The sequence below is a fragment of the Convolutriloba macropyga genome, chromosome 9, assembly GCF_964194025.1.
Source record: "Convolutriloba macropyga chromosome 9, txConMacr16.3, whole genome shotgun sequence".
NCBI lineage: Eukaryota > Metazoa > Xenacoelomorpha > Acoela > Convolutidae > Convolutriloba > Convolutriloba macropyga.
Window position 1 is genome coordinate 27,538,257 of NC_134476.1, and position 26,493 is coordinate 27,564,749.

General features: G+C 34.4%; 1 protein-coding gene across 4 annotated transcripts in view; it reads right to left on the minus strand.

Moving 5' to 3' along the window:
- The window catches only part of LOC142345703 (uncharacterized), an 80,429-nt gene that overhangs the window by 12,569 nt on the left and 41,367 nt on the right, over positions 1-26,493 (minus strand). For 3 of the 4 annotated variants that reach the window (XM_075397952.1, XM_075397950.1, XM_075397951.1), the window contains exons 4-7: positions 7,965-8,137; positions 4,765-5,042; positions 4,157-4,343; positions 3,415-3,667 (exon numbers count right to left, since the gene is read on the minus strand). In XM_075397952.1, the coding sequence (XP_075254067.1) occupies positions 3,415-3,667; positions 4,157-4,343; positions 4,765-5,042; positions 7,965-8,137 (891 nt within the window). The remainder of the gene's footprint in view (positions 1-3,414; positions 3,668-4,156; positions 4,344-4,764; positions 5,043-7,964; positions 8,138-26,493) is intronic. The other variant, XM_075397953.1, reaches the window with a different exon arrangement.

Consider the following 26,493-nt stretch of genomic DNA (forward strand, 5'->3'; position numbering starts at 1 on the left):
TGACATGGCCATCAATTGCCCTCAGATAATTAATGATTCTAATCTCAAAAAGATCGCGAAAGCAAACGGCAGATAAAAACTTTTCAAAAAAGACAGGAAAGTCAAAATTATTCAAAAAAGAGTGCTCAAACTTAAGAATCAGAGAAACACTACAATTAGATTTCTAATCACGGCAATTAAGATAAAAATAATACATGATTCTTCCTTGTTGTATATATGCTAGACAATATGATTTCATACTAATTCAAAAATTAAATTAATCATAGAAAAACAAAAGCAACAGAATAATATTCAAAAGCAAACAATCGTCTAAAAACAATACCAGGCCCGGAAGAAAATTGCAATGAAAAGTAATAAGTCGAAATAATGGAAAAGACTTTCTAGCAAACTCCCAGTACTGCCTTATTTTGAATTAAATCAATTGCAAACCGAAGAAACCAAGAACTAAGGAAAAGCTGAATTCATTCAATTTTTTAACAGTTGAAAAAATCAATATAACGAATACAAAAATAGGTGCCAGAGAATGAGAAGAATATGGACACAATGTTAGGAACACCGTAACAAAAAGACCAATTCTTGATTTTTGAAAGTTAAAAACCAAATTTAAAAAAATCAAGAAAAACGAGTACATTTCATTGATCAGCATTCGAGACATAGAAAAGACAACGAGTCATTCGAGACAAAAATCTAACTTGCTGAACAGAATAAAACAAGAAAAAGCAGAATTCAGACATACGAAACAATGAAACATTTTGCAAAAAAGTAGTCAAAAAATATTTAAGACTGCACTTATGAAAATTTATCTGTTTTTTTCAAAAACTTAACACCGAAAAAGGATTGAATTTTTATTTAAAACAAAATTAAAGTCCCTCATGTTCCCCAAAATACTATTTCTAGTAATTAAAAGCAAAATACAAACAAAAAACTGAAAAAAATTGGCAAAAAACTACGAAAATCCGATTAGCAAATGTACAATTTTATGAAACAAAATTACATCGAGGTAGAAAGAGGCATTGAATATATGAATTATCAAAGGGAAGTTGCCGTATTAACTGATTTTTGACAAAAAACAGCTAAAAGATCCAAAAATGAAGAAATTAATAGAAAAAAAAGCCAAAAATTAACTAAAAAATCAAGAAATATGTGCCAATTTCGCATTTGAAATGCAATTTCAGGCTATGCAAAATACTGTTCTATCAATTTCAGGGGTTTACATTTCAACATAGCATCGATTAAAGATTATTTCTACAAAAAACCAAATTACAAGCAAAAAAACTAGGCCACTTAGACGAAAAAACGGCTAAAAACTGTTATCTATATGTGCCATTCAGTCAAAAACTACTTTTCAATGTCAAAAAGTCATTCACTAAACGCAGCGCATGATCAAAAAACTTCTCTCGCTCAGAAAAAATTAGTTCACACTGCAATTTTACTCGCTTTCGCTTTTAGGTCAAAACATCGTCTGAACGAATAGTACTTCGGTAAAAAAAAAACCTTAAGAACACAGCCGGAAGAATTCCGGAAGCGACTCGAAGCGTCAGAACTTCACAAACCAAAACCGCAAACGCAACGGAAGCTATTACCATTTGTATTGAACCATTAACTCATTACCTCCACAGGTCTGATCTAAAATTTGCTGACTTAAACCACTGTCACCAAGGGAAACAAAACGCAGCAAATTTTTATATTATTGAAAACGTTTGGTGACGTTAAAAAAGTCCGAAATAATTAACATGGTCAAAATACTGATAGGATGAAAAGGCTGACAGGGCTACCAATTGCCCTCAAATAATTAATTCATGATTCTAATCTCAAAGATCGCGAAAGCAAATGGCAGATAATAATCTTAGAAACTAAGTTAAATCTTTTCAAAAAAAGAATGCTCAAAGTTAAGAATCAGAAAACCACATCAATTACACTTCTATTCACTGCAATTAAGAAAAAAAGAGCATATACTTCTTCCTTGTACATACGCTAGCCAACATGATTTCATACTAATACAAAAATTAAATTGATCATAGAAAAGACATAAGCAGCAGAGGAATATTCAAAGGCAAATAATCGATTAAATTGAAACCAAGGCCGGAAAAAAATGCAGCAAACATTAATAAGAGGATATTTGGAAAAGTCTTGCTAGCAGACTCTCAGTACTGCCTGATGTTGAATGAAATCAATTGCAAACCAGAGAAATGACGAAAATCTAAGAAAAAGCTGAAATCATTCAATTTTTAAACAACTGACAAAATCAATATGCCGAAAATAAATGTAGGTGACAGCCCGAAGCTAGAATGATACTAACTAGAATGTGAAGAATATGGACACAATGTAAGGAACACCGTAACAAAATGACATTCTTGATGTTTGAAAGTTAAAAATCAAGTTTAAAAAAATCAAGAAAAAACGAATACATTTCATTATTAAGAAATCGAGACATAGAAAAGATAACGAGCCATCCGATACAAAGATCTATCCTCTTGAAGAGAACTCAAAAAATAGAAAATAGAGAAAATACGAAACATCGGAACATTTTACAAAACAATGGTCAAAAAAACTGCACTTGTGAAAAAGTTTTAAATATTTTTCAAAAACTTAACGCTAAAAAATGATTGAATTTTTAATGAAACAAAATTAAAGTCCATCATGTTGCACAAAAAACTATTTCTAGTAATTAAAACCAAAATACAAACAAAAAAAACTGAAAAATCGGAAAAAATCTACCAAAATCGGATTCTCATATGTACAATTTTATAAAACAAAATTACATCTAGGTAGAAAGAGGCCTTGATTATATAAATTATCGAAAAGAAGTTGCCATATTAACGGATTGTGGACAAAAAGACGGTTAAAAGATCCAAAAATGAAGAAATTAATAGAAAAAAGCCAAAAAAAACTAAAAAATCAAGAATTATGTGCCAATTTTGAACTTGAAAGGCATCTTCAGGCTCTGCAAAACACTGTGGTATCAATTTCCGAGATTGACATTTCAATATAGGATCGAATAAAAATTATTTCCACAAAAACTCAATTACAAGCAAAAAAAACTGGGCCACTTAGACGAAAAAACGGCTAAAAACGGTTATCTATATGTGCCATTCAGTCCAAAACCACTTTTCAAAGTCAAAAAGTCATTCACTAAACGCGGCGCATGATCAAAAAACTTCTCTCGCTCAGAAAAAATTAGTTCACACGGCAATTCTACTCACTTTCACTTTTAGGTCAAAACAGCGTCTGAACGAATAGTACTTCCGGTAAAAAAAAAAAACCTTAAGAAAACCAATACTCCTCTTCGAGTCGTAAAAACCAATACTCCTCTTCGAGTCGCAAAAACCTTAAGAAAACCAATACTCCTGTTCGAGTAAAAAAAACCAAGAGAATTGCAATATAGCAATTAAAAATTGCGAAAAATTAACTGGCCTGATTTGCTGTGTGACGAGTTTGGCCAAATCCACGACCAACTTTTCCATGTCTCTTCCACCACTTTCTCCCAAACCGTCACCACCACCAGAAGAATCGCCAGCCGTCTTCCTCTTCTTGCTGTGCTCCCTTCTTTTGCGCTTGAAGAAGGGAAGCAGCACCACCAGACCACTGGCGATGTAGTTAGCCACCAGGGCACGACTATCTAACTCTGTCTTTTTAAAGTAACGTCTCGGATCACGAAGAATGTGAGCTACAAAAAACAAGCTTCAATAAATAAACTGCTGTGAAAAATGCTGTGAGATTAATTATTTGCCCTCTAACGAAGCTAGTAGTTGTTATTTGGAGACAGCTGCCGTTTGTAAACAATCAACGCCAAATTGTTGCCAATTGACTTTTGAGCGACAAGTTACACCACAAATTTAATTTGATACAAACCTTACTTAGAATTGCAGCTTAGTTCAATTGTCAGTGCTAATTGATGGCATAGTAATACAAAGCCTTAAAAACAACAAAAAAATCAGTGGGCAGGTGTAATCAGCTTAATGGTCGGCAGTAGAATTCTTATATTTTGGACTCGAGTTACTCCTAGTGAGGTTAGAAAATCGAAACCCCCCCACCCAAAAAAAATCGTTGATTGAGAGCTATTCGCCCAATTTGGGTCAATGCAGTTTTATAATTGTACAGAAATGTAGCACACCCAGATTTGAAAACGGTGGCCAAGTTGAATATGGTCTATTACCTGCCAGGGTGGTGGTAGGCCAGTGTGTGCCATTGTACGCATACTTGATCATGGCAGTTGAGAAGATTGCCAGAGCTAGACCAGAGACTGTAAGGCCGTGCCTCTTCCGGTATGCCTGGAATTGAGACCACTCTTCGGGCGAGAACGTCAGCAGTTCTGTTCCCGTACACACTGGGGTGTTAGGAGCCTGTAAAACACATCAAATTTAAGGATTTCTTTCTTAACGGACAAAAGAGGCAAAAGAGAAGATTGGAGTTACATGTACAATTCTTGTATGCATTAAGTTCAGAGACTTACGAAAGACAGCAATTGTGCACGCATGATAATCGAAAAGAAAGACTTAAGAAAGACAGCTCTCCGCGAATGATAATCGAAAACTTCGTTACTGATCAATCAGTTATACGCTTTTTCAGGAAACCAGACCAAAACAGACAATGTTTTACTCTCAAGATCAGTAAATTATTCCAGAAACAAGCTCTCTTATCTGAGAAATTGAGGAAAAGGTTTGGATTGAAGTGATGGTTAGGGGAAAGTTGGATCGAAAACAACCGACTGAGTTCAATGAAGAGATGATGCAGAAAAAATAAGAAAAAGTGTGTCAACTGTACCTGGAGCATGAGAGGTCTCAAATTAGGAGACTTGAAAATAGGGTGGTGGAAGAATGGCATCTTGTGCATGTTGAGACAGGTCTTCATGATACGTTTGAAGGCGAATGAGAGGGGCAGTGACATCACTCTGTACAGGCGAAGGTTAGGCACCAGTTCCTCATACGGGGGAGATACCTGAACTGGAGTGAGTTGAACTGGCCATTCGGAATCAGTTGATGTCGAATGGTCGGTGCTGCCATCGCTGGGATTTCCTCCATTTTTGGAACCTGATTGTTCACCTGAAGACATCAATACCCTTCATCATGTCCAACATACACCATGCAACGAAACTTGATATCGCTTGACAAGATCGTGTTCGATCTTGTCCTGGCAAGAAAAGTTTTTTCAAGGCATGTAGAAACTTACAATATTTTTAAACTACCATGTGTGTCAAGAAATTTGGTGGAGCACCAAGAGCTTATCAAACATGCATCGATTGATCATGAAATTGAGCTGAACAATACCTCGCTGAGGCATCTCAAGTTTTGTTAAGAAGGTCAAATTCGTAAATGTCTTTGCCTCATCTATCAAGTGTCACTAGGTAGTTATACTTGAATTAATGTCCAAAAGGTTCAGTAATGTGCGTTTACATCGAGGGTGCTGTTGTCGCTTTGTAAATTAAAGTTGACGTAATCTAAATTTAGAACAGACATATATACCAAGAAGGTTAATACCCGTCTGATTATTACGAAACAATCAAAATTAATACAATTTGTGGAGCCCAAAGATCAACGATTTGGACAAATGAACAAGTAATTTTGTCAAACAAAAACGAGATTCTCAAATTAACAGCGATCCAATTTTCAAACCAAACTTCAAAAACTAAGGTCAGGAAACAAAGCTTTACAATTATTCAGCTTGTTAAACCCCTATTAAATTGTAATAGATTTTGCATACTCAAATGATATTTATTAAGAGCGCTCGAACAATTTATCAATCCAATGGCTAAAAACACATACAGCATGCGCCAACAATCGTGGTAAGAAATACAAGCTCAACAGTAGAAGGTTACAATTCAACGAAAGCGTTACTCTGAGAATTATTAACCTGTGATCGGATAGACGGAACAAAAATCGAGGAAAATTGATCAGAAAAAGACACGGCTTGTTTCTGAAAGGGAATCCCAAAAAAATAAAGTTAATAACCCGAATTTCAATATATTACTGTAACTTCAGCATTTAATAGTGAGTAAAACAAATGAGGTGTAGAAAAACGCAAAAAGAAACTGAAAAAAAAAATCAGTCAAAAGAGAACTCCATTTTCGTCGAAATATAATGCCGTCCGAACAGATAGGATTATGGTGATTAAATTCAAACTATTTATCAGCAAAAAGGAATAAGCTATCAAAAAACCAGCGAGAAAAAAATGACCAAATAACTGACATTTCGCAAAACTCGAAAGAACGGACACAACTCATAGAATTTTTTTTTTAAAGTTGCGTTAAAACACTTCAGCTGATATTGAAAAACGTAACAGCAGCTTAAAATCATTAGCAACTTCATTTCATAGTACTCAGGAAAAAAAACTGTTAAGAAATTTTGGTAACTACAAGTAGAGATATCGATAAAAACAACAGGGCAAGTATATAATAAAAAGATTCAATAAATCACAAAAGTGTTTTAAAAGGAAACGGTGTCCTCACAAACCATTTACCTTTATCATAAATTCAGCAAATAAATCAAAGCACTAGGCCACTGAGAACAAGAGAACAGATAAAAAAACAGACAAAACTCAGAAATTCTTCTTTTAAAAAACAGTATCGCCGTCAAAAACCTTTGATGGGAATTAAACGCACTTATTATTTTCATTTAGTTTTAGAAGAAAGCAGCTTTGAGCTATCGTTAGTAAGAGTAATATAAATCGTTCAAGCAACAAAAACAGTAAACTAGTGAAAAAACCAGTGAAACTTTTCTTAAAGAGCCCAATTTTCCTCTCATTATCCAACTTTAGTGATCAGACACCAAAAAAAACAAAAAACAGGCAGAACTCAAAAAGCATGATAATAAAAACAAAAAAACAAATATGTTGTTCAAAGAAAAAAAATAAACAGAAAGCATTTGCAGAAAATCAGAGAAAAAGAGCAAAAACAGCAGTCAATAGCGCCACGTGAAAGTAATTTCTCTAAATCCAAAAACTTTTCTTCAAAACAGTTTGAAAATATCTTGGCTTTGAAACTACTCATACGTTTGGTCTTTCAGCTATTCTTGAGTAACCAAAATCACAGCTCAATTAGACCTCTCATTGACGTTAAAAATTGAAAAAATGAGATCTCAATAAATCAGCTGGCTCCCTAATGAAATCCAAATCCTTTCGATAGTAAAAACCAGGATGAGACTAATAACAGCCCGGCAATTGGGTTTCACGGTTATCAATAAAAAAATTGTTGCTAATATTAACATAATCGGGCACAATTAACTGAAATTTACGGTAAAAATTACTGTAAAATGCCGTTTTCAAGGAGTTCTCGTTGTACAATTCTGCACTAAATGGGATTTCTAAGGATACCAATAATGTCTTTTTTACGTCAAATATCGATCAGCCAAAATTGACGGACGAAAAAAAATCCAGTTAGCATATAGTTCCTAACCCCACTAAGGGGGTCGGACCAATAAATACACAACAATCATGTTGATTATGGCGGAAGATATATAATATTCTGGTGCCTGAGTAAACTCTTTTCTGTGGATTTCATCAAATTGTGGGAACGTACTTAATTTTTAAAAATTAAACGAATTTTTTCAAAAACTAATCCTGAACCTCATACTGTCATCGAGCTGAGTCACGTAACCTCGCTTAAGAATGTACTTTGCTAGTTTCAAAACCTCACAAAATATATAGAAATATCTGGCACAGCAGGGACCTGGCATTTCAACATTTGGACAAAAACCTTTGGCTTTTCTGATGGCCTTTGAATTCTGTGGATTTTTAAAATCATGAACCAACAACTTTACATTTTTTTCTCAATTCAATTATGTAAATTTCACTATTATAACCGAAGGTTAAAAGTTTACATGCCGATCCATAAGATTCAAATCACTTAGTATCAATTGAAAAGGGGGTAATTCATAGTTGGCTGTTCTTTTTTATATGTAAAAGTATGATTTAATTGGTTGACATAAACAAACGTAAAAGTATGAAATTTACCAATTCGTGTAACTGACCTGAGTTATGAATGAGCATAGTGCATAGTAGAGTGAAGAAATCTGCGATGATGTTTGCGATTCCAATCCCGTCCACCAAAGCATGAGACATGACGAAATACACGCAATAACTATACCCAAATAACTTCCCTTCTGATATCGCCGCCGATTCTCGTTCACTTGATGACCTGGATCTATTCTGTTTTGCCCTCTACATTCATGGGCTTCTAACTTTTACGCATCCTTCGCGCCATTACTAGTTTTGGGCCTTTTCCGTTATTGAACTCCAGAGTGTCATGTGAAACCCCACCCACCGACCCCGTTAGAAAATTATATCGCAAATATTTATATGCGGAAAAGTAGCACGAGGCAAATTATGTCTGGGGCGGCACAATATACGCGTACACTAAGATGTTATACTGCTGGTCCGTACATTAGATACTTAAACGACGGGGTTAATCGAGGGACCACATGTATAACTTGAGAGTTCAACCCCTAGTTCTACTCTTGGTATATAGTTAAGTATTAAAGAAAGTTAAATGCGAATATGAATTAATAAGTTATGTTAAACAGCATCAAATATGAACCGAGCATGAAAGGATAGGATAGTTAAAGTTATTAAGACTGAGATAGTACAAGTTAGCACAGGTTGAGATATTCTAAGTTAACTTGTAACTTAGATAGAATTTAAGAGATGTTAAATTATAACTTAGAGTAGTTAAGTTGAACTTACCTGATTTCCACATTTGTGCTAAGTTAATATTTTATGACTTAGAGAGTTCTTAGTTAAGAACAAGTCACAAAATATTCTAAGTTAGAAAAATATCTCAAGTAAGCTGAGATTGAGCAAGGGAGCAATACGGGAGTATGATTTTAAATCAGAAGTTATCGGGGACCAAAAAGTGTTGGTAGTTGAGCGTGCAAGCTCCTTTTATACTTGCGGACACGTGGTTCTCTAGTATCCTATTGGATAGAGATAACAGTGTCGACAGAGTTACCAAGGTTAACTTGGTGTTATCTGTGTGGCGTGATAATATCACGTCATAGTATTCTCAGTTTTAGTTAGTGATCTTAAAATAGTAGCTTATTCAAAACTACTTAGTAATTTGTTCACACGTTAAAATGGACTTTGTCCAATTCAAGTTTGTGCTTCACGCACTATAACGTAAATTCTCAAAATAGCACTAAGATTATCAAATAGTGTTACTGAGTGTAGCACACTTCAGTACATCCCATCCCGGTCCATAGGTATTAAATCAAAACATCAAATTTTACATAATCGAATAAATTAATAAGCTTAATTTTATAATAATTAAGCATTTAAAGTTTGTGAGGTAGATTACTTGGTTAAAGTTCTAAAGTTCATCGTATCTTCTTGTTTCTGAGTTCTCTCTTGAAGAAGGGTTGACGATGTCCTAAGATACAAGGCTGTACAAAATAATAGATCCAATTTTTTTGGGTGACCGTTATAATAGACCTTTTGAAGTTTTTCCATAAGATTGTGCTGTCAATACATCTGACGTTGAATAATAGAATAATATAAGTTGAAGAATATACTGGTTAAGTTAAAGGTCTATAATGACAAGCGAGGTAAATGAAGAGGGAAAGTAAAATGACTGCGCACAACACCATAAGGGCTAGTGTTGTTGAAATAACTCCCCAAATAAAGAATTCCGTTTCGTAATTCATCTTTATTTGAGTCTTGTTGAAGAATAATTCAATTGAAGTAAGCTTTGTAGCTATAGTTTAAGGAATTAATATTTAGGCTTGGTTGATCATTATGAATTAGCTTCATGAAATAATTAATCTTGCTTTTTGTCATTAGTTCAAAATAAATAACAATTTCTTTTTGTTCAAAGTCTTCAAGAAATAAAATAACTTCGCATTGAAATTCAGAATAATATAATTCGGAGATTCTGAAAACTTTATCGTTAAAAATAATCTGTTTAGAAAAGTTAACCCATGCGGATTCAACATGATCAGAGAATTGACAATAGTCTTTAAACCATTCGATATCAACACCTCCTTCAAAATATGTGTTCATAATGTAGTAGTTTAATTTTTGTGTCAATGGGGAGAATGGAAGACCAATTAATCTTTGAAAGGAATTGACAGGAAGATCCAAATAGTACTTAAACTATATATGGCGGATGGCGATGAATGCAAACCTGTTAACGAAAGGTTGTAACATTTCTATATCCGTGATCACCAAAATATTGAAGACTAACATTTTAATTGAAATAAGTGAGCGGTCGAAAGTTTAGATTATTGATGTTAAGAATTTCTTCTGTATGAATAAGCTTTAGAATTTCAAATAAATCGTACTCAGGAACTTGATGAAAATAAACTACAATTTCATTAGAATTGTTATCTTGTAAAAATAAGATAATCTCTTGTAACTCAAATGTCCAATGAACTGACAATGGTGTATAGAATCTATTTCCAACTAAGAATGTTTTCGAAGTTTTAATAACTTGCGATTGAATAAATTCAGCGAGATCGCAATATGTTTTGAAATACTTAACGTCTACTGAAAGGTTGTAAGACATTAAATAAATTATGGAATTCGATGGAACAATTGAATGATGATAATAAGCTATCGGTAAGGATAAAGAATAGATTTTATTAGAGAAGCGAGAACAAATCAAATTTGCAATCTAAAGATAAGAATGGACTCCTTGTTCACCATAAATTGCGCTAAGTGTAATCATTGAAGATTGTTTCAATGAAGATTGAAGAATTGCGGATTACTTTACTTGATGTAAGTAATGTAATGAAGGAGAGTAAGGTAATCAAAATGGCTAATAATTAGGCGTTTAAACTAACGAATAATTTTCCTCGCCGCGGGAGAAAGAAGAAGAAGTAATGAAGGAAGTACTGAACATCAACAACCACAAATTTATCTATTCCATTCCGTGAGTGCTCAACGTGATGAGCGGAGGATGTGGAGTTGATGCTTCAGATTTGCGATCTCCAGTTGGAGCTCAGTAATCCGTTGTTCGAGCTGTTGAGAGCGTTGTCTTTCTGTTAGAAAGTTTTGCTGTACCTGATAAGTGAAGGTATCAAGCTGAGGAGTGAGGTTTGCTGTAATATTATCAAACGGGACTTGTATTGTTTGTCCTTGAAGGTTGTGATTAGTTAGTAGATAAGAATTTTTGTTTGACAAATAGCCAATGAGATTGAATCTATTGATGTTGGGTTGCAACTGGTAGATTAAATTTGTAGCGTAGTTCGGGTGTCCACTAAAACCGGGGGTTTTAGCTTGTACCTCAGCTTGATGTTGTTTTTGTAGGCGGTCTTGCAGGGGGGTAGTTGTGTAATGATGAAAATTAAGAAAGTTTGGTCGTGACGATTGAGTAGTTGTAGTGTTTGCTAAGACGTTGGGTGCCGTACTGTTTGTCTTGGGTATATTTATTTCTAGTGGTGTCGCTGGGCTGAATGTCTCTCTAATGAATTGTTTACGTGGTTGTTTCTTTGCAATTGTATCTGAAGTTTTAGTTCTCTTCTTGGATGATGTAACCGTCGTTGATGAATTTGCACTAGTTGCTTGAGTTTGTACTGCTGAAATCTTGATAGCTGAGAGAAAAGTTGTAGATGGGGTAACGTGAGTTGTGGGTTGTACTAGTCTGTCGAGTTGTTTAACTCCAGATTGAGGTTTAGAAGTTGATGGTGTATTGTATTCGGGCCAACCACTTGAAGGTTCCTTCTGAAAGACTGGTATCAGTTCGTTAGGGATTGAAGAAAGTTCCTGAAATATCAAGTTTTCTCTACTCTTATTCTATTCTAAGAGTATATTTTTTGAAGTTATTTTGCTAGTATTCTCTTTTTCTTATTTTTTTTTCATTCTCTTTCAAAGTAAATCAGTAGTAATTTTGAAGTCAGTCTGTATTATCATCATATAGTTTGATGATATTAAAGTAATAGAGGAATTAATCCTATACTGGAGACGTAGGAACGTTGTGATCGTTTCTATTTTCGTCTTTATTATTCTCATCAAGTAGGTTTGGGTAACCACTTTTATTCTCAAATCTTAAAGCTTGTAAGCCTATATTCTCTGCATAAGGTGGAGTTTGAATAACTCGTTCTTTAATATTAAAATTTTCGGTTTTTGGAACTTGCATTGTCCGTTCTCTATTTTCATCAGTGTTATTATTATCAGAATTTGTTGCTTGATAGATAGAAGTCAAAATTGGAACTGACATTAAGTCAAATGTGGCAGCAAAGAGTGCCTTAGCAAAGTGAATAGATGCATCTGTAATTTTGTTAATTTACATTGCTCGAATTAAGCATAAGACTATGTCGATGAGTAGCTTAATGAATAAGAAAGCGGCAAAGAATATTCCGCATCGCTCAATTATATATTGTATTTTACCAAAAGTTTCAACAAATTGATTATTAAAGAAGTCCGGTGAAATGAATGAATCTAGATAAATAGTTCTAGAGTTATAATAATTCGTGCCTGAAATATTTGAAAATGATTCTCTATTATCTATTAATGACTTAGTAAAGTGTTTGAGAACTCCTTTCATATTGGTGTTGAAAGTTATTGAATTCCAGAAAGACATCATTTCTTTATATGTGTAGATAGAAGCATAAATACTTGCAGTAATAACATTCGCAATTTGTTGAATAACTATGTGTGGTTTGAAGAGTGCAGGTCCTCTTACTTTTGTGATTTGTGGGTTTAGCTCAACCCATGAATTGTCATCGTCAACATCTAGTTGAAATAAGTTTGAATGTTTATCAGAGCACAATTGTTCTTCGGCTTCAATGAAGGTTTGTCTAGAAATGGGATCAACAAAATGAATTTCATCTTCATAAAGAATTGGTATTCGATTATAGCACTTATTAAGAATCTGTAAGGGTGAATGAAATTCAGGACAGTTATATAGCCAGGCAACATTGCCATTTGTTTTGAGAAACATAGATCTGTTTCTTGTTAAGGTATATCCAGCTAAACGCGGATTTTCATGAGAAATCATTAACGTGTTAAGAATAGTTGAGCGCTCTAATTCACAGTCATTTCTTAATAGCTCTAGAGTAGAAGTTTGAAGTTGCCGAAGATTATTAAAGTGCAAATAGTCAATTTTTGTTCCAAGATGTGCTTCGAAATCAATATTTTCATAAACTTGAGAATATGTTGTATCAACTGTTTTATTGTCACTGGAATAGAATTTATTTTTCAGATATATAGCACCAGTATCGGGTTTAAATTTGTGAATGGGTTCTCCAGTGTTCATATCGAATCCGTCACGAAGACTAATGTATAGAGAATCATATGGCGTAGGATATACTATTCGTGGATGACTACATAAAGACTGTGGTTTATTATAAACTTGGAACATAAAGCCTTGTAAGTCGAAATCTGACTGAGCTGAAGTAAATTTAGGATCCTTTACTATGTAGTGCTTGTCATTAGCTTTAATCATTTGAGCGTCAAAAGTGCGAATTATAGTGAAAAGACAATTATTGGGTTCATCCCAAGTGTATGCAAATGGATCAGTAGATGTAGAATCGCAGCCTCCGGCTGATAAAGGACAAGGTAGAGGTATATTTTGCCAGTTATTAACTGTGCCATCTCTAAGGTTTACATTCAGGCTAACATTTTGCATATATGTTTCATAAGTGTAATGTGTAATCCAACCTCGGGAGTTACATTCATTGTTTCCAGTTCCAACATCGCCTGAGTTAAAGTTTGAGAACAAAGATTTGTCAAAATCGAATTCTACTGAATTAGAAGAAGGGGAAAGCTTTATCTTTTTTCTTTCCTTTGCAAGTTTGCATTTCTGAGCATCAAGCTTAACTGAAGTAGTAATAGTATTATGTCTGGCATCTATGCCGCTAGAGTCAAAAGAATCGCAAAACCAACGTAATTGCTGTTGGGTTGCTTTACACATAGTTGCTTCTAGCTTAACTTTATAATTTCTTTGGTAGATAGTGACTCGTGCTTGATTAGTGCTAATTTTATCAGGGCGAATTTCGCAGGGTGCTACTTTGTTGAGAGAATACATCTGGTTTGAGATCATTTTTGAGCAATCAAAGTGGTTAACATGAAGGTTAGGAGCTGTGTTTTCATAGATACTCATCTTTTCAATTGGTCTGGCGTCAGTGAAAGACGTTAAGAGTAACAATGCAAGAAATATAACAAAGATCAAATATTTTGCAGAGCAAGCAGTTATGACACAGAGAAGTGCGAGAGGTATTATAGCAATAATCTTAAGAAACTGAACAGAGCGAATTTGGTTTCCTATGTAGGTTAAAAAATATTCTACTTTTGAAAGAAACGCTTTCTTATCAGTAAGTTTTTCTTTAAAGAACTGGTCTTTAATCAGTGATAGTGGCATATGGACGTTGCGTTTTGACCAAATTAATAGCTTTTCAGGAGGCTCTAGTTATTTAAGGTACGGAATTTCTTCAGGTAGACAATTATTTCTATTTACGACACATTCTATGAAGTGTGGGTGAGAATCGTTATATTCAACTAGGAATTTTAATTCTGCAATACGCTGAGCAATTTCAGATTCAATATCAGTTGCTACAAGTGAGAACAGAGTTAAGCAAAGTGACATAAAAATAAGCATTTTGTAACTTACGTTTATTAAGTCGTCTATTGCTGGTGATTTCTTGATTTCGCCGTCTTCCATTTAATAAACGAAGACAGTATAAGGCGAGTCTAACAAATTCAAGTTAATATTATCCGTGAAAGTAATCTGATATTTTAGCTCGTGAACGTGAGCGGAATTATAGGGTACCCAAAATATGACAAATTTTGCGTTATTTTCTGATGTTACGAAGAATGCAACTGTTCTCTGTTGATTAGAAACAAAACACTTGTCAAGTGTTACAGTTTTATTTCCGAATTTCAATATTTTCTGTAAGAGGAATATTCTAATGTACGATAGCGGGTCGAATGCAAGGGCAGTAAGAACTTGTGTTTCAAGGGAAGGTGGTAACATAGATTAAGGGTCCACAGTAAAGGGAGCTTCGATGATATCAAGGTTTATTTCGTCTCTGTTGTTCAATTGGAAATGAAAGCGTTCAATATGTTCTGGTTTGTTAGGGGTCCAACAAACAATTATTTCTAAGTTTACAAACTGGTCTTTAACGAAGAAAATAACAATGTTTTCTTTATATGAAATATATGATCGATCAATTTTTGCTGACTTGTTATTATATTTCAGGATTTTATGTGGGATGTCATAAGGACTGTAAGAAGTTGAGAATGTTGTTCTTGAAGCTATAACCCAATAATCGTTTAGCGGAATATTCATTGATCAGTTGGTGGTTCTAAAACCAAACAAGGGACATTTAAAATGTCTAAGTCAACTAGGCTTGAAGAATGAATTTGAAGTAATAAACTGTTTAGTTGTTGAGGGTTATATTTTCCCCAGAAGACAGCAATAGGGTCTTTGTTAGAGTTAGTAGCAAAAAATACTACAGTTCTAACTTCGTTAGGAATTTGACAACTAGTTAAGGTGTTAAACTCACTATTGAATTTCAACTTTTGATTTGCCTTAATAGAAACTTTCACAAGTGTATCAGGGTTGATAGAAAGAGAAACAAGAAAACCGTTTTGGTCGAATGAGACTTCTGTCATAAATTAGACTTGATCAGCTTTAAGGGGGTTCTAATTGTGTTATGCAATGTGTTTACTGGTGATGAATGTGTTCAATATGAGTAGTGTTTGTTAGAATTTAGAAACTTTCTAAATTGTCAGTATTGTACTATGTTCGATCTGAAGGGTTATGTACTCCTTCTATAGTAGCTGACTGAGAATTGAATTAAGAATTAATATTGAACTGAGATACCTGATATATGTGTGGTGGAGATGTTTTGTGACAAGTATTTGCAGGTCACAAATTGAGATGCTTGAAAACTTTGCTAAGTTTTCTAAGTTTATCAGTTGAAAGGGGCAAAATGTGAAAGATATAATTTGGGACAGAGAGAAGGAGAGAGAGAGAGAGAGAGAGAGAGAGAGAGAGAGAGAGAGTTAGAGCAGAATTTAAGAGCGAAAGAAGTAATTGATTTCAGAAGGTAACTGAGAAAAGTGATTTTGAATTTGGGTAAGGCTCTTAAATAGTGGTTCTCAGGGTTAAGTTACCAGAATATGTGTGCTCAAATCTGATTGGTTGATCGCTAGCCTTGACTAGTGTCATGTGGCATAGTGTTAAACTGGTCATATGACAAGAATATTATGACAGAATTGCAAAATCCAACATTCAGATTTTAGTAGTTTATATATTCTCCATGATCAAACTGTTTGTCTAACAATATGTACTTGTGTTGTGAATTTGAGAATTTCTATACGGTGCGCTAAGGTACTGATGCTTATAGGTAGATTAATACCTCACTCAGGATTTTGGTACATGTTAAGGTTTCTCTGCGACTTATGAAACTTAAGCGATTAAAATAGCGATTTTTCATATCTTTTCGTGCGTTTAAGTTGGAATTTCTCAACTTTGGTGGTCAAATTAGAAATTCTGTCTCTAACGTTTTATTTGTAAGGTAACAGATTGTTATTAGACGAAGACTCATTTTTCTGGACGAAGTGGTTGATTTGGGGGGCGCGTTTGAAGTTAAAATTTCTTAAACTCTGAATCTTCTAATTTTTGCACTTTTCTATCTGATTTTTCTTGAGTTGCGTAATGAAATTGAAAATTCTACTCCTAACGTTTTGTTCGCCTATCATTTCTGTAGTGTCTGACAGAGTTTGGTTTTTCTGTGACAATTCGTTATTATGGGGGGCGGTTTTAAACATTGGTACATACATTTGGTATTTTAACGACATTTTTCGTCATAAATCCGTTTATATCTCTGTAATGGGAACGAAAATAGAAAATGTCTCGAAGTACAGCTCTTGCAAATAGATTTTAGTTTGCAAATGTGAAAACTAGAGCAAAGTCGGTTTTGTAGATAAAAAGCGTTAACGCAAACAAAATTAAAATTTTGAAATTTTTGGAATTTCTGCTATATATTTAATTTATGAGTTGTAAACTTTTGTGAACTATTAAAGCAAGCATGCGTTGGTGCAACTATCAAGTTATAGCTCTTCCTGACAAATGTATAAGGTTTGCGCTTAGGCGACATAATTCTTACGTGGAGAATTTAAATTTGCGGTTAGTTATTTGTTCTTAAGTGCTCTAATGTTTATTTTAAACATTCCTTGGGTCCTTGAACTAGTAAAGTTAGTTCTATTTGTTGACTATGTGGGTTGCTTAAATTCGCGTTTCCTGACTAATTGCAATTTAGTGTGTTTAAATAGTTTGCAAGGGACAAATTTCTGTACTTAAGGTATTCAATTTAGGTAAGGTGTTTGCTCATGGGGGATAACTTGTACTTAGTTTTGTTTTGGGTAACATGTGTTTTCAGCGTTAGTTTGCAATAAAGGGTATGCGTAAATTGTGAAAGTTTATGAGTGTTGAACAGGTAGAGAAGTTTATGTGTGTGTAACAGCTTGCGATGGTGATTAATTGCGTACTTTATGTAAGATTTGTGTTGAGTGGGCTATTTGCTTTTTGCCTTAAACGTTCATACTATACAGTTGGTCTCTCTTGACTATTAAATTTCAATCCTTTAACTTCTTCTTAACTTTCTTTCTTTATTTCGTTCTTGACCATTAATTTCAATTTTAGTTCTTTCAGCCTTTCCTTAACTTTTATTTTCTTAATCTTAGTTCCTTCTTCAACTTATTTTAACTTTGTATTTTCGGTTCTACATTCCCTTCCAATATGCATATTAACTTCCTTGAGCCTGATCAGGATTTACAAGATCAGTTAGATTATGCTGAGGTGAAGCTTAATCAAAAAGGTATTGAGTTAGTTCCCGTTTCGGGTTTCAAAAAGAGGGCGCGGGAATTCTATTATAAGAGGTATATCAGTCAGGAAATTTCGGGACTTGGAGCTGATGATTATATCTTCTTTATGTCAGAGGCATATCAGCATCTCCAAATTGTCTTGGGAGATGAGGAAGTATGGGCACTTGATCGTGTCAGTGTAATGAGCAATCCGTGGAGGCGACGGGAGCTGAATTGTGTGTCCGTAGAGACTCTGGAGATGATTGACTTTTTCTTGGGGCTCGATGTGAGTATTTGCTAATTTATAACTCAGAATTACTGTTTGTTGTGATGAGGGCTTTAGGGGCACTCGAAGGAAGAAAAAAAAATGAAGGGTTTTAAGGGAATCAAGAAAAGAAGGGGGATGTTTATGAGCCAGAGAGAAAGAAAAAAATATTTTTGATTTTAGTTCTTCCAAAAATTCTTTGTGGGGGACAAAGTGGAATGGGTGTGGGAAGAGCAAGAGGCCTTAGCGAAGCAACTCTGGGCTCTTCACTATGCGTGGTGGGATCCGGAAGTTGGTCCCGTGCTTCAAGGAGCATATAAGATGCTGAGGGAGCTGAAACTTCCGGAGTGTGCCATCTTCAAGTGTGACACGCTCAGGAGCGCTGTGCTTAAGAACCTGCTAAAAGACTTTATGAATATGCGGGTATGATTTTAATTTGTGGAGATTTGGGCTTATATGGGGTTTGTGCGCGTGATATTTTAACTATGTAAATATATTTTTATTTTATTTTTGGTGCGTGGTTACGCTTTTTAATATAAAAGTTATTATTTGAAAAGAGATTTTGTGTCTCTAATTCTTTTTGAGTTTCTGTATCAAGTCAGAAGGAATAGGTTCACCAAAGAATGTAGGTGCTTTTCTATTACGTTGAGGTCTGCTTAATACTTCATTTGCGTCTGGTAAATTAGAAACATTAGGTGAAGCTGTAGGTGTAGAATTATGAGGTGATGATGTGGGGCTATTATGCGATGCTTGGGGGAATAATTTGCGTGTAGCTTTAAATTTACTAGTACTATCAGGTGGGGTAGAAAAATTTTCTTGCTGTGGGATATTAGGTGAATACATATTTTGCATAGGGTAGGGGGTTGAAATGCGTGGGGGTAGAAAATTAGAAGAGCTTGTGCCTTGTATATGCGTAGTATTATCTGCTCGTGTTTGTAGCGATTCTAAGCCTGAGTCCTTTGTTGGGGTAGCCTCAACATTATAAGGTGGCTGTAGTGTAGTATTAGGATTTATAGTAGGTTGTGTTTCTACTAAGGGCCACTGCGAAATAGCAATATGTTGTGCGCCTCTATAAGCATTAGATTTGGATATATTATGCTTATTATATTGAGTATAATAATCATCCGTATCGTCTGGGACTACATAGTTCTCAACTAACTCTTGTATTTTTTCTTCTTTCGGGTAATAAGGTACTATATGATTTCTATGCACGGTTTTCTTCTCATTTGTTTTATCATGTTGTATCTCATATGTAGTATTAGTTAGCATTCGTTGCACAGTGTAAGGGCCTGAGCGTAGCTCTTGTAGCTTTTTAAACTTTAATAGTCCTTTAGAGTGATTTTCTAGTAGTACTTTTCTACCTTCAGGTATAGGCTTTCCGAGTTTAAATCTATTTCTATACTTGTGCGCTTTATTCGTAGTTTGTCTACATTTGGTGTAAGTATTCGAGTATATTGTTTTAAATGTATTCTCTCGCTTTAACATTTCGTTAGATAATCTGTTTTGTAATAATTTCTCTGTCTTTTTGTTATTACAAGTTTCTTCACTATGTGAGTGTGGCGGTAGATTATTACAATACTCTGATGTGCATTTCTTTTGATTATCTCGTAGTAGTCCTAACTTTAGTGATAAGGGTATTTGTGGTTTCGTTCCGAATAGTATTTCATAAGGGGTATATCCCGTACTGTAATTTACTGCAGTATTGTGTGAGAATGCAAATTTACTAGTGTACTCGGACCAATTAGATCCACTTTTACTAATAAAATGTCTTAGGTAATTAGTCAAATGTTTATTTTGTACTTCTACTTTGCCGTTAGTCCACGGTGAATATGCAGTTCGGGGGCATAGTGTAATTCCCATTTCGTTTGTGTAGTGAACGAAATCATTACTAATAAAAGCATTACCGTTATCATGTACTATTTGTTGCGGTATACCAAATGTAGTTATAAATTTCTCTAGTTGATTTACTGTTTCGAGAGCTTCAGCATTCTTGCTAGGGTATACTTGTATAAATCTAGAGAAAGCGTCTACTATTACAAGACAAAATCTATTTCCTTTACTAAGTGGTCGTAGTGGACCTTTGTGATCAATATGAAGTGTATGTAGGGGTATAGCTTCTAAATGTCCCCATGGTTCTAAGGGTGCTTCGTTCAAGTCTTTGCGTGCTGACTTATTAGTTTGGCAACTTAAGCAATCTAACATCAACATTTCAATCCATTTAAACATACCGGGCCAATAGAAATATCGCTTAATTCTATTGTAAGTTGTGCTTTCTGCTCTATGACCACTAAGTTCATGCGTATGTGCGACTTCGAATATCTTTATAAATAGCGAAAGTGGTGCACATATCCTAACGTCAAAAGAGCCGTCCTCACAAGGTTCGGAATAACAAAGTAAATCATATTGACTTTCTAAAAACAACAAGTTGAAATTATTTCTATAGGTTTGTAGTGCTTTAGATTGTTTAATAATGTAGTCCTTTTCTGGAGCTTTGCCTACTTTTAACCAATCTCTAACTTTATCTATCACGGAGTCGTTTACTTGTTCTTCAAGAATATTATCAGTGTCAAGATTAGCGTTTTTTGCAAAATCTGTAACTTTAGCTATTAAATCTAATGTATCTGTGTGGACATCCTTTTCTGAGATGTTTTGAAAAGCTTCTGGTTCAATAAGCTTCTTAAATTTTGTCCGTCTGATATAGTCGGCTTTAGCAGATTCTAATTGTTCAATAAGTGAATTTTCAATATTTCCTTCTACTAGATCTAACCAATCTTGGTCATCATAACCTTCTCATGGTCATCACTTATTTCAGCTATTTCTTCTATCTCGGAATAGTAGTGATTATCATAATCGCTAGTTAGTTCTGAAGTTAATTTCTTTATTTGATTTATTTGTGTGCCGTAGCGAAAACAATCAGAGAAACTGTGTATAGCATTACAGTGTTCATTTATGTAGTCTGGTGCATCATCTACGCTAAAGTCACCTTCATCATTTATATTAATAAGTTTCTTTCTTTCGCCTTTGACTTGAGCCATAATTGGATAACAGTCGTTAGCGGTTGCGTCTTTATCGTCTTGATGCAATACAGAATAGTTAACTTCTTTTCCGTTAATATGAAACTTTATATCTTTAGGTATCACTTTGTGTTCTAGTTGATAAAGTTTAGCATCTGCTAAAGAAACGTTTCGGCTAAGAATGTCAGGGAACGCTAAGTTTTTGCCTTCAGTGTATATAATTTGCAAGTTTTGGAACTTAGTTATTACAACTTGATACTTAAAGAAACGATGTGACATTTGTCCTCTTCGTGACCAAAGAAATAGAATTGGTCTGTGATCACAATATAGGTAAATTGGAAAAGGGGATCCAATAACATAAAATTCATATGTTTGTAATGCAGATATTATTCCGCATAGTTCTCTATGTTGAGGGGACATCTTTTGTTCAGCTTTATCAAATACTCTCGAGTTTGCTGAAATCATACGTTTTCTATCAGGAAAATCTTGTATAAGAACACAGCCTGTTCCTAAATTAGATGAATCAGCATGTATATGAAAGGGATAGTCATTAGAAGGAAACGCGTTAGAAATATCGTGACAGAATCTTTGTTTAAGGTCTGTGAATACCTTTTCGTGTTCTGGTAACCACTTGAATAATGTTGTATCTTTAGTTAAGTCATATAGAGGTTTTGCATCAATGTGAAAGTTCAAGATATAGGTATGATAGAAACCCATCATTCCTAAAACTCTTAAAACTTCTGTTTTCGATTCTGGCGTTTTTAGGTTTCTAATATCATCTATGCGCGAAGCAATAGGCGATAATCCGTCCTTAGATATAACATGTCCTAGAAATCTCACTTTTCGTAAGAAAAACATTGTTTTATCGGGGGCTGCTTTAAGGTTTGCTTTTCGAAGCAAAGAGTGATACTCTTTTATTATTGTGAACATTTCTTGTTTATCTTTAGCTTGTAATAAAGTATCGTCTATATATGTTATGGCTTGTTTACGTTTTATAAGGGGTCCAAATGCATAACGCATTAGTTTGCTAAAGAAACTGGGTAATGGCTTAAGACCATAAAATCCTACTTGATAGGTGTACTGTCTGCCTCCTACAATAAAACTCGTAACCTTCTGTGTATCTTCAGTTAGGGGTACTTGATTATAAGCCGATGATAAATCACTACTTGTAAATATAGTTCCAGTTATTCTTGTCATTAGAACATTTAGTGGTTCGAGTGGCCAACTAGAATTACTTGTATCAGTTATAGAGTTTAGGTATCTAGCATCAATGACTAGTTTTACATAATCCTTCTTAGGTAATATGATGACGGGATTGACAAACCAACTATTCATATCATCGTTCTCATTGAGCTCTCTGATTATCCCTGCTTGAATTAATTCATCCATTAGTCTTTCTAATTTATCTCTGAGATGAATGGGTATTTTGCTTGGTCGTTGCTTTTTAAAGGTTGCGTCTTTCTTCAAGGGTAAATGGAACTTATGTTTAGTTCTGCCAATATCATACTTATGATGTGAATAGACATCATTATCTTGAAGTATTATTTCTATCAACTCAAACAATTCATCATCAGTCAAATCACTTTGCGTGAAATCAAAGTTATCTAAGAACCTTTCTAGATACTCTATGTCTTGAACTGTATTTCTATTTTGCTTAATTACAAAATCACTAACTGCTTTATTTATGATTCGGTTGCTTTGTAGTTTATCTCTAAACTTAGGAAACTGTTCGTTGACTTTAGGTCTACATAACTCTTTTGCTTCGGTAGAGAAGTCTGTGGCTAGTTCTCTCTCCTTTGCATTTTTCTATTAACTCACTTTCAATAATTTCGAGCACCTCTTCCTGTTCTAGTGTATTAGTTTCTACTTTCTGTAGTTTATCAATATCATCCTTGCTTGTATACACATAGATAGTTATTCCTGAATTCTTAAAGATTTGTTCAATTAGAGAAGATATCTCTCTCCAATTCATTCCGTCTAAACCACAAGCTATTTTTGGCATTGCTATACAGCGCAAATTTAGTCCTAGTGCATGATCTCTCATAGCAAGTAGTGTTGTTTTGATTATGTCAATTGTTGGCTTTTCATAATGATTAGCCTTAGTGATGAGATTATATACTAAGTTATTATCTGCTCTGAAAGTTATTATGTCACCTATATCACAGTTTCTACTTTTACAGTAGTCCTTTAATAAGGGTATTCTTTTGGAGATTGTGTTAGCAAAACCTTTTCTCATTTCTGCATCTGAGGATATCGTGTGCGCTATAGGCATATTAGAGTCAAATATAGATTGGGTACGAAAATCTATATATCTAATGCAAGAATTAGTTTGGATTTGCTGTCCTTCTTGTAAATTGTTTACTACTGTGTTCAGTATGAAGCAACTGTTATAGTCCTCACTTTCATTTAGTATTGTAGTGGTAAATTCGGCACAATTTTTGATATTGTATCTTTGTATAGGTTTGTCAGTTATATCACACATAGCATAACCTATTATTCCTCTATTTATCTGTATTGGGTGATTCTTTTGATTCTCCATAAATATGGGTAGAAATTCTTCAGGTTGTGGACAAAGTGTGTTCACAAAGACTAGGTCAGTTTTTGCAACGTTAATATGGGGCATGAAATATGTTCCTGGTGGAAATAAGGCTTGACTGGGGTGCTTTTGCTTATGCAATTGTGTACTTTTCTGTTGTAGAAAGATTGGTTGAGCTATGTTTAAAGCAGTCATCTCAGTTATGTATGGGTAATCTTTCTCATTGTTGAGTGAGCCGTAGCAAATTAGGTTTCTCTCAGTTTTTAACTCTACTGCGGGGATATCGAAGTGAAGTGCTTTTAAAAACAAATGACAAAAATCAATACCTATTATGTTCTGTCTCTGTTCTTTAGTAACGAATACTTTATGGGGGACTGTATATTTACCGTCAGTTTCGAAGCTAGATTGAATAGTTGTGTAGCCAAGCATTCTGATTGATGAACCAGTATATGTCTTTGAATCACAATTTGTATTTTGTAAATGCAAATTTTGTCCAAGGTTTACTAGAGCAAGGTAGGTAGGATGGTTGATGATAGTGCAAGTTGATCCTGGATCAATCATGAACTCTACTTCTAAACCACTATTATTTTTAATGTCTCCGGTGGCAAAGTGATATAAATTGAGATAAATTCTTGACTTAGTACTACTTTCTTTAGTAGCGTTCGGAGACTTCAAAAGTTTAAAGGAAAGAAGTCCGTTATAGCATTCACGTAGTCATCGTCGCCTTCAACGAAACTTATTTGATTTGGTTGTTGTTGAATATTGTTGGGTTTTGATTGTCTTTGTTGTAGATTGTTATTTCTACTTGGTGTATAGAAGCTAGCACTTTGTTGTGGCTGTTGCTGTTGTTGTGGTGATGGTGATTGTTGTTCAAGATTTGGTTCATTATTTCTATATGTGTTTTGCTGAGGGAAGGTTTGTTCGTATGGTTGAGTGAATCTATTGCCATAGCTGCTAAAAGATGTATTTTGTTGTTGATAGTTAGGCTTGTTGAACCTAGGATTATAGTTTGAGTAGCCACCTCTTGGTTGATAGCCTTGGTTTCTAGGACCATTGAATCTTGTATTGCCTCGGTTATTCTTTCTGTAATCATTAGAGAATGTTATATTTGGCCTTCTTGGTTCAACAAGTTCCTTTCTCAATTTGTTAACGCTATCATCTATCTGTTTTTTTGTGCATCTAGAGATGGAATGACCATTGCTTCTGCAGTAATCACAGAATCTAGTACTGTTAGGTCTGCCTTTTATGTTTGGGTCTCTTGGCCTAGAAGTATCTATAGCATTTACTTCGTTGCTTTTGAAAAGACTGGTTAAATCGTTAATTTTGCTCTCGAGTGTTTTAAGTTTATCTATTCCTGTAGCTCCACTAGATTCTGTTGTTACAGAAAATGTTAAGTCTTTTACGACTAAGTGATCAACAAACTGTGTCCAAGTTATTGAAGGATTCTCAATAAGTTTCTCGTGCGCTTTGCGTTTTAAACCTTGTGGCCTTAGTCCTCTTATAGCAAAATCTATGGATTTCTGACTTCGTTGTCTTTGTTGGATTTCTTTTTCTTTCCTTATATTGTCATCTCCTTCAATACATGTTGGTATCTTTTCTGGCCAACCTTTATCAACTCCACTTTTTATTCTATGTAGATAGTTCTTTATTAATTCTCCTTCTTGCCTGAATGTGTTCTCAACCTCAAGTCTAAATCTAAATTGGTCTCTACCGTCTGTGAATCTTTTTATAAATTCATCTTTTAAAGTATTCCAATCTGTAGCATCTGTGACTTCACTTTCAAACCATTCTAGTGCTGTATCAGTTAAAAGTGAGCCGAATAAAGATTGTTGCCTTTTATCATAGCTAGTTTGTGCAGCGGGTGCTGTAGGCCTAGTTCCTAGTGAAAAGAGTATTTTGTTTTCTACAGAGTTCCAAAAAGAAGTGGCATCCTGATTAGGATCATTGCCTGAAAAAGATACAAGTGAAAGATTTGGATGTGTTATGGGAGTTTCAGGTGGGGGAGTAACGGCAGGTGGAGGAGTACTACCACCAGGACTGGTCATTGTTTAAAGGACTGAAGTTATTGTATTAGAATTATTAAGAACAGAGGAATAGTTTAAATCAAAATCAAAAAAGGATTTTAGTGGGAAGCCCTTTGACTAGGTAACCTACACAAGTTAATTTAATGCCTTTTCTACAATAAGTGAACAAGTTAAATTTAGGCAGGCTTCTCTGATAGTTTAGATGAACAAGTTAAATTGAGATTGCCTTTTCTATATTAAATGAACAAGTAAAATTAAGTTGCCTCTCTATATTAATCGAACAAGTTAAATTGAAGTAGCCTCTCTATATTAATCGAACAAGTTAAATTGAAGTAGCCTCTCTATATTAATCGAACAAGTTAAATTGAAGTAGCCTCTCTATATTAATCGAACAAGTTAAATTGAAGTAGCCTCTCTGGGACCACCATTTATACTGCTGGTCCGTACATTAGATACTTAAACGACGGGGTTAATCGCGGGACCACATGTATAACTTGAGAGTTCAACCCCTAGTTCTACTCTTGGTATATAGTTAAGTATTAAAGAAAGTTAAATGCGAATATGAATTAATAAGTTATGTTAAACAGCATCAAATATGAACCGAGCATGAAAGGATAGGATAGTTAAAGTTATTAAGACTGAGATAGTACAAGTTAGCACAGGTTGAGATATTCTAAGTTAACTTGTAACTTAGATAGAATTTAAGAGATGTTAAATTATAACTTAGAGTAGTTAAGTTGAACTTACCTGATTTCCACATTTGTGCTAAGTTAATATTTTATGACTTAGAGAGTTCTTAGTTAAGAACAAGTCACAAAATATTCTAAGTTAGAAAAATATCTCAAGTAAGCTGAGATTGAGCAAGGGAGCAATACGGGAGTATTATTTTAAATCAGAAGTTATCGGGGACCAAAAAGT